Here is a 9,442-nt window from a genome sequence, read left to right on the forward strand (position 1 = left end):
GCAAAACAGAAAAATAAATAAAATTAAATTAAAATAAAATACATAATCCTCAATGTAACTGAAATAAAGAATAAAAACAAGTTATTCTCTTTAAAAATGTCTTCAAGCTTCATAAATTAAATCCAAATTCTTATTTTTCAATACTTCAGTGTAATACTGACATACATGAAGGACTACTTTATTTCATTGGTTCTCTGGGTTTACAAATAAATTTTATTCCTAACTGAAAGTGAAAATAAATGGTCAAGTGAATATGTTATTATCACTGTGTAGTTTTAAATAACAAGAGACCTTATACTTACTTCAGCGCAGGCTTTCAAACAAGTCTTTTTAAAACCCAGAAGTTCCAAAATTTCCTTCCTTGAAGGGTCTGCTTCATATGATTTCTGGATAATGTGTCTTAGTACAACAGCAAGTCCTGCTCTACAAAAATTGTCTGGTCGTTCTACCACCGCAGGTAAACAGCAATTCTGGACTATTGGTGGGAGCTCCTCCTTTGAGATAACCTGAATTTCAACATCCTGGAACAACACATCTCTAAGTAGATCGATATCTGTACTTTCTCTGGTGAGGACTAAGTAAACTTTAAATATTTTGCAGTCACAGTATGATAACAAGAATAAAGTCACAGCTGTATGAAGAGGAAAGATGCATCCTTCTGTTTGGTGAGAAAAGTCCAGGTATAGATATTCTTCTGTAAGACTTTTCTTAATGCCTTTCATTTTCTTCATTCATTGGGCCACCTAAAGCATAAATTGAAGTAATTATAGGCCTTGAATAGAATTTGATAATTCAGAAGCTAAAATTTAAAAAATGAATGTTTTAAATCAGTAAGACTTTGTGATGTTATATGTGTCTCTCAAGACTGAAATAATGTCTTCCAAAAGAAAACTTCCCCCAACTTGTGAAATTAACTAGTCTCAGAACACAGTTTTTAATTTCTTAATTTCTCTTTTTCTTTACATCCCCATAACTAATTATTAGCAGCTCTATCTTCCGAGTATATTTAGGATCTAATTATTTCACAGCATTTCCATTGCTTCCACTGTGCCCCCAGTCATTACCACCTTTTATGAATTACAACAAATGCTTCCTATCTTTGCTTTACATCTTACCTCCCCTCTAGTCTATTGTCAAAACAGCAGCCAAAGTGATTGTTTAAAATGAAGTATTGCCATTACTCAGTTCAAACCCTCCAGTGTCTTCCAAGTATACGGGTTCCTACAGTGGTCTAAAAGATCTCCTTTCATGTGTTCTTTGTTCTTCTTATTAACTTTCCTCATTGCTCACTGCTCCAACCAAAGTAAATTGTTATTTCCTACAAAAACTCTGGGAGGATCTCCTACTTTGGGGCCTTTGCATTTGTTGTTTCCAGAATCTAGAACACTCCCTTAAGGTATTTCTCAAAGGCACTGCTTAGGGAGACCTTCCCTGGCTACTCATTTTGATATTGTAAATCCTAATCCTATTCTCCCTGAAAACAGAAAATTTCTATGCTTTAATTTTCTCCATAGCACTTATCACAATTATAGCATACTGTTTATTTGGTGTCTCCTAACTAGAATAATCCATGAGAGTAGATATTTTGTTTTGTTAACCACTATGCCTGAAGCAGGGACTACTATATATTTATGTATAATAAAGAAGTATTTGTTGAATGAATGCATGGATAAGTACATACATAGGGTGTTTTAAAGATGCATACACACAAACTTGAGGTCAAATTATTTCTTTAAGAGTTCTGTCTATTATCAAGATTTCTTGAGTCATAAATTTTCTGGATCCAGCATCTTCCATGTTCTAATACCTAAATAGTGATTCCAAAACTGACACTAGATGGTGCTCTTTAAAACCACTGGCCACACAAGAATGTAAAAGGAAAATGGCATATAGAAGGAAAAAAAAAAATGTTTTGTTTTAAAGCCTTAAAAAGTACACATGCAACTTTATCATTTAAGTGCATTTGAAATGTTAGTGTACCCTTAATTTTAGAAAACCTTCAGATTTTCGTTTAATACTCTATATTCCTCTGGATTTTTGTTATTGTTGTTCATCAAAAGCATGAGTCATCACTGTTTAATTAATTTTCTTGGTTCAACTATATTTTTCCTTCTATGAAAGAGTTTATAATCCATTATAGCAAAGAAATGTAGTGAAGTATACCCACTTATAAAACTTTTTGGTAACATAAATACTGTTATTTTTGTTGTTGTTGTTGTTGTTGTTGTTGAAACATAGAGATCTGTACCATGGTTACTTTATTAAAGGATTATCTGAAAAGCTGGGCACAATGGTACATGCCTATAATTCCAGGAACTCTGAAGATTTAGGTAGGAGGATTACAAGTTTCAGGCTACTCTCCAGCAACTTAGAAGCTCAGCAACTTAGTGAGATCCTGTCTCAAAATAAAAAATTAAAAGGACTGTGATGTTGTTCAGTGGTAAAGTATTCCTGCCTGGTTTAAATCCCCAGAACCACCCCCCCCCCCCGCCAAAAAAAAGGAAGAAAGAAAGAAAAAAAAAGATTATTTAAGAGCAATCATTTTTTAACCCATGGAAACCACAATCCCCCCCTATGATTGATTTATTTTATTTGTTTTATTATTTGTTTTTTTGGTGGGTGAGCACCTAGAACTCATTTATTCAAAACAAAAGAGTAAAGGATATTTATTAAAGTTAACATTCACAGGTAAAAGGAACCAACCGTACTTTCTAGGAAATCTCTTTGAGGAGTTTACCCTAGAAATTTACAGCTGATTAATTTGTCAATCCTCTTGAATTATTCTCCTGACAGTGGACTATAACGAAAATACCTAAGTGCTTTAAGAAGGTAGATTTAAAGGAAACATGATCAATTACCTCATTTATTTAGCAGTATAAAAATAGTAACTATACAACTAGTCCTGCTAGTAATTTCTATTAAAAAAAAATAGCAGGTTATTTTAAAGCTTTTGAATTAAGATATGGAGATGGGGGATGGAAACATTTATATTTGCCACTTTCTAAGGAACATAAAAAGTATGAAAATATTCTCTAAACTTTCTTCACTAAGAGCCCTTAATAAATATTAAATGTCACCAAAATAAAATAAAAATGCCTATGATGAAATCCAAACTTTGAGATACCCAAAGGAAAAGTACTCTGAATGGTGTATATAAATACATAATTTTTCAATATAGATGTTGCTATTTTATCTTGGGAGATTAAAATTTTTGCCTAATCTTTTTTACCTAACATTTTTACCTCTTAGAGCTAAAAACAAAACCCTCCTTGGGCAATTTCTCCCCATTATGTTTTTAAAATAAATCTTAAATATTTAGTAAGCCTGTACAAATTTTATATCTTTCTTTTTTGGGGGGAGGTGGTACAGGGATTGAACTCAGGGGCACTTAACCACTGAATCACGTCCCAAGACCTATTTTGTCTCATTGAGTTGCTTAGCACCTTGATGTTGCTGAGACTGGCTTTGAACTCAAGACCTTCTTGCCTCAGCCTCCTGAGCTACTGGGATTACAGGCATGTGCCAACTCGCCCAGCTACATAACTTTTGAAAACTTGCCCTGAGCCTTGAATTTTACAAAAAAGAACATAGTTTTTGTTAGAAGTTCAAATACCACACACACACACACACACAAATTCATTTTCTCTTCTTTTTCTACCTTGAGAATTTCTAAGTTCATTAATTATATGTCATGAGCTTTAAGAAAGTAGGTACCATAGAAGCAACTTCTGGGTCTCCAGGGCTTCTGGGAATGACTTGTGTTACACCATATTATATTTTGCCATGCACAGAGACAGTTTCATTTGCTCTTTCTCTGCTTTTACATGTGCCACTCTGTAAGCACTCCTGAGAGGGAGTGAAAAAGCAGAAGACAAAACCACAAACTTCAGAAGCCAAACAGAGCTAATAATGTGTGCAGCTCTTCCCTGGACACACTAATGTGCTTGTATTTCTTGCAGAAAGAACAAATAACTAAAAAGAAAAAAATGAAGCATTAGATTGATTACTTCAGAATCAAGTTCAAATAGTTGCACTAATCACAGCTTTAAAATTTAGGCATTTAGACTTTATCTGCATTCTCAGTCTAATTAATAGACTTCGGCTTTGATCAATTAAAATGTTTCATATATAAAAAAGGGAAATGAGTTTAGAGGTTTTTTTAAATATCAAATCTCCTTACTACTTAATTCCAGGCATGTTTTCATGAAAATGTTTGTGTGTGTGTATTTATGACAAAAAGGGAGGGAAAAGGAGAGAGGGAGAGAGGGAGAGAGGGAGAGAGGGAGAGAGGGAAAGGGAGGGAGGGGGAGGGAGAGGGAGAGAGAGAGAGGGAGAGAGAGAGAGAGAGAGAGAGAGAAAGTGAAAGAAGAAGAAGGAGGAGGAGGAGGAAGAGAGAGGGGGAGGGGGAGGGAGAGAGAGAACAGTAAATACTGAAAATAAGCATGTTTCTCTATAAGCTGGAAAAAAAGTTCAAAAGTTTTGTGCTCAAAATCAAAACAAGCTCTTTGGCAACTAAATATTACATAATAAGTCATACACTATACAAGAACACCAAAAAGTTTGTTATGCAGCATATTATAAGCCAGTGATTTTTTTTTCATTAAAAAGGGAAATAATTGAATTTATAAGGGGAATTTTGAAAACACTCAGAATAGACATTTTTTCTAATATAAATAGTACTATTAGGGGTGTGGCTGTAGCTCAGTGGTAGAGCACCTGCCTCACATGGGTAAGGCACTGGGTTGATCCTCAACACCACATAAAATTAAAGATATTGTGTCCATCTACAACTAAAAATTATTTTTAAAAATAGTACTATTATATAAACTTAGAATTTTATAAATTGAAATCCATTGCAATTTTATTGAAGGAATAATTTAACCAAAGAGAAAATCATTAGAAATTTTGTTATTTTAAGTGAAGGTATTAGTCTCAATAACTCTTGAGAAAGATCTCTACTCTAAGGATGGCAAATTCGAGGCCAGCCTTAGCATCACAGTGAGACCCTGTCCCAAAATAAAAAATAAAATGGTTTCGGGATGTAGCTCAGGGACTAAGCATCTGTGGTTTTAATCCCTGGTACAAAAACCAAACCAAACCAAAAAACTCCATTCCAAAGACTGGTTTATTGGGTTATTTGATGATTCTCAGTACTGGATTAAGTTTTGGGGCAGTTCCTTGCTGATTTCTTTTACTGGATACTTCTCAGACCTGTCAGTGACCCACAGCTCAGGGCTTTGCCCTCTATACTCAATCTTTTGATTACTGGATTTCAAATTTTTGATCATGCCACACAATATGAAATGAATTTTATAATATCACTATGCACAGAATAAAAATGAAACAAAAATGTCATGAAAAAATACTTTACTACGTGGGATAAATCTGTTATTTTTAGTTCATACTTTTTCTTTCTTTTAAAATGCTATTAATTCAATAAATTGATTTCATGAGCCATTAATGGGACACAATTCACACTATGACATCACTGTTCTAGGTGATCTCCAGTGCCAGTTTTAAATATCATCTGACTCCCATATATTTATACCACAGCCATATCCTCTCCTCTGAACTCACTCCTATATCCTATTTGACATCACCACCTGGATATTTTTCCAAACCTATTCCTTTTTCCTTATTGATCCTGTTTTTGGTCAAATGAAATCCTGCTCAACTGTTTTTTCCTCTCATACCCTGACATGCCTACCTTTGAAATACACTAAATTTAATTTCTCATTGCCTCTCTCATTACAAATCTAAGTCATCACCTAGTCTTAAAAGTACTACTAAAAAAAAAAAGCCTATTAATAACCCCCCTCAGCCCCATTCTCCACATAATATTGTACTCTCCAACAAGTCAGAGTGATCCTTTAAAAATATAAATTAGTTCACGACCCTGCCCAAAACTACCCAATGATTCCCCCATGCTTAGAATAAAATCCAGATGTCTCATATGGCCTATGGGGATTAATGAGATCCTATCTATCCTTTTCTGACCTCATCTACTATTCTTCCTCACCCCCTTTCAACAATAGTTCATGCTGTTCTTGGAAGATGTCAGGAACACTTCCACTTGAGAATTTTTGTACTTGCTATTCCCTTTGCTCAGAATGCTTCTGTCCAAGATACTCACTTTCTTCATCTCATCTCAAAATAAGCAGCCTCTCCTGACTACCTGAATGGAAAAATCTCTCCCAATCACTTTCTAGCTTCTTATCCAGCTTTTTTTTTTTCCTTTGTAGCACCTATTACCTGACACATCTCCAATATTTAATAGTGCTCAAATTTTAGTTCAGGGAATGAATAAGGAATGAATATACAAATTAATGGCAATAATTACTACCTTGAGAATACTCTATTGAGAAATTCATTCTTGGTAAATACAAGCCTCATTCTTTATGATGCCCTCTTTCAAATTCATCTGTTTAAAGGATAAAGGCAAATTAATAAGAAAAAAAAACAAGATCACCTTTGTGAGCTGATTCACAAAAAGTATAACTGGAATACACCCAAACTTCTGAATAAACTATAAAAAAATTTTGTTATATTGATATTTAGGCAAAAGAAGTAAGAATCTAAAGTAGATTCTATATACTTATCTAGCAAGTACAACATTTATATAATAAGAATTATAAAATAATGGATAAGAGCCCAGACACTTGGCCAAACTCTATTCTGGTTCTTAGTACCTATAAAACTTTTCTTCACCTTCATTTTCTCTTTATAAGAATACTAATAACAGTACCTATCATATATTGTGCTGTGAGAACAAAACAATGACTGTCACATAGTAAGTCACTAAATTCCAGCTATTATTATTCTCTTTGTTTTTCTCAAGTGCTGGTCAAAACCAGACCCTTGCACATGTTAGGTAAGCATTCTATCACTGGACTATTTCCCCAGCCCCTATTATTCATTTATAACTTATCTCTGAATTCTTTATCCACTGACTTTATTGAAATACACAAATGTTGAGGCACAAAAATCCAAATTTTGCTTTACATTCCAAAATTTCTTCTCAGGAAAAGTAGGGAATATTACATATTTTTTCCATCAAATACTGGAAAAACTTGGTAACTGAGGCTAAAAGTCAGGGAGTCATAAAATGGTACACTAGAAATGGGAAACTCTTTAAGTCCACATATTAACCAACAATATTGTACAAAATAAGTAGTTTGACACAATTTACAAGTATTAAAAATTACTTGTTTTAAAGATTAAAATTTAAACCTGTGTAAATTCTCTCATGTCAAATTGCTCAGCTTTTTGAATAATTAGAACTTAATTCATATTTTATACCTTTCATAAACAGCACTATTTGTTTTCAAATTCTATCATATTTTATTACAATGATACAAGTCTTTTAAAAAAAAGAAACAAAAAGCTTAGTTCTCCAAAGATAGACAATGCTAATTACCTTAAATATTAAAGAACAAGGAAAATGAAATCTGAACTTTTCCAGCATTTATTACATTACATAAAGAGGAGGCAGGAGATAGTTAAGTTCTAAAGGATAAATCCTATGATTAAAATTAACTGCTTTCTTATCTGGGCTAGAACTTCAAAAATAATTTTAAACTAAAAAAGAACTTACTATAACCCTAGTCATAAAAAGTTAACTTTGCAATCTCTCTGGAGAAGCAGGGTATCATCTGTTGCCATGGAGTCAATTCTGGCAGCTAAGCTTGACCTCATAATTAACAGGGATCCCCAGCATGAAATACTTACAAGATTAGAAACATTAGCAAGCCCGACACAAAAATTACTGAATTTTTACAGCAAACAATACCTGTTCTTGTTATGATCTACATAGTTTAAAACCCTGCATTCCAAGTACTAATCATAACAGAATTCAGTAGGCTACCCTGAATACTTATGGATAAAAACACATATACCAGGTACCTGTGCATATTGACAGATATGTCAGTTGGCTACCTTCATGGGTAACCTCAGAACTTGTTAGTTGCAAGGCCTGCTAAATTGTTGCTAATAGAAAGGCAAATTGGATTTTAAGTATTCTTATTTCACACAGGCCACTATATAAAAGTTACAAAGTAAAATATGTTTAAAACAAAACTCAATGGGCCCATTCCTACACAAGTTCAAGTTTGGGCTTTGTTTCAAGTAGGGAAAACATAGGAGTGTAAATAAAATAATAAACTAATAAAACAGTTCTCAAATCTCAGACTTTGTCAGTCTTGTTCTTGAAGAGTTAGGCTTCTTAATATGATGTCTTCAGGTATAACTCAAACACAATTTCAAGTAACAGATATGCTTAGGGCAATCATATCAGTAGCATATACTTTCCCCCAGGAGTTAAGAAAATATAGCTTAATGTCTGATTTATTAAATATGACAGCAAATCACTCAGTTGTGTTTAATATTAGTTTATTTTCATAATATCTAAATGACCATATTTACATGTTTAAAATTATCATTAGTTCTTGCAAGCTTTTGCATTTTCTATTGTAAACATTTTCTCCAGATAAGCTTTAAAAACACAGAAATTATTCATTTATTCTTTATCAATAATTTAGAACGAGATATACTAAGTGCTACCATTCATTCGAGAATTTATGATAAGGAATAAGATCTTGGCATTAAGAATAAAGAGAGGGAAAAAAGTCACCTAAATCCAAAACCAGGTAGGAGGTGAAATGGGAAGTACATGTATGAGAAAACATTTTTGAAGCCAGAGTAACTTTTATGCATGTTAAACAAATTTTCTATATAAGTTAATAACCAAAGAGAAACATTGCTTTGATAGTGTGACATGAATAAATGTCCTAAAATGATGCATATCGTGTGGAGTAACTATTAAATAGTATTCACTTCCTCCAATCAGGAAGAGCTGCAATGGAAAACTAAATGACAAAAGTTAAAAGCATGATCCAAGAAGTCTTGTAACTACACTTAACAGCAAATGGCCCCGCAAACCACAACAACTGGAAGTTGCTCCAGATCTCAATCAGTAAAGAATAGGTGAGAACTGGTTGGGGGAAAAAGGACACCGCAAAAAAAAAAAAAAAAAAAAAAAAAAAAAAAAAAAGATGCTAAAGGGAACAAACCCCTCCACCTGCGCACCCTCACGAATTGTGGCCAGAAAGTCTGTTTACTCAGGGTTGAAGAGACTTCGGAACAATGATTTCAAGTCCTTGCCCTTCCCACCCTTTCCGCGCATCCTCAACCCAGTCAACTCCTACTGCAAGAAAGGTGATTAAGGGGTCGAGGGGGCCGAGTGAGCCAGCCGCTAGAGCGCCCTCTTTACCTGGTCGCAGAGGCGCGGCCAGGCAGGGAGGGTGCGTGAGCGTGTCGGCGACACCTGCCGCCTGCGCCTTTCCGCCCGGCCGGAGCCGGGATGCCGATGCTACTTCTGCGAGCCACGGCCCGCCTCGCTTCCAGAGAAAAGAAAGAACAACAACAGGCAAGACGTCTAGAATAC

General features: G+C 34.3%; 1 protein-coding gene across 2 annotated transcripts in view; it reads right to left on the reverse strand.

Moving 5' to 3' along the window:
• Positions 1-9,403, reverse strand: part of GSTCD (glutathione S-transferase C-terminal domain containing) — a 175,800-nt gene extending 166,397 nt beyond the window's left edge. For both annotated transcript variants that reach the window (XM_081303585.1, XM_081303584.1), the window contains exons 1-2: positions 9,269-9,403; positions 303-743 (exon numbers count right to left, since the gene is read on the reverse strand). In XM_081303585.1, coding sequence (XP_081159711.1) covers positions 303-731 — 429 coding nt within the window. In that variant the 5' untranslated portion in view covers positions 732-743; positions 9,269-9,403. The remainder of the gene's footprint in view (positions 1-302; positions 744-9,268) is intronic.
• Between the last annotated feature and the right edge of the window lie 39 nt (positions 9,404-9,442).

This window comes from Spermophilus citellus (genome assembly GCF_964194105.1).
Source record: "Spermophilus citellus genome assembly, chromosome: 8".
In the NCBI taxonomy this organism is placed as follows: domain Eukaryota; kingdom Metazoa; phylum Chordata; class Mammalia; order Rodentia; family Sciuridae; genus Spermophilus; species Spermophilus citellus.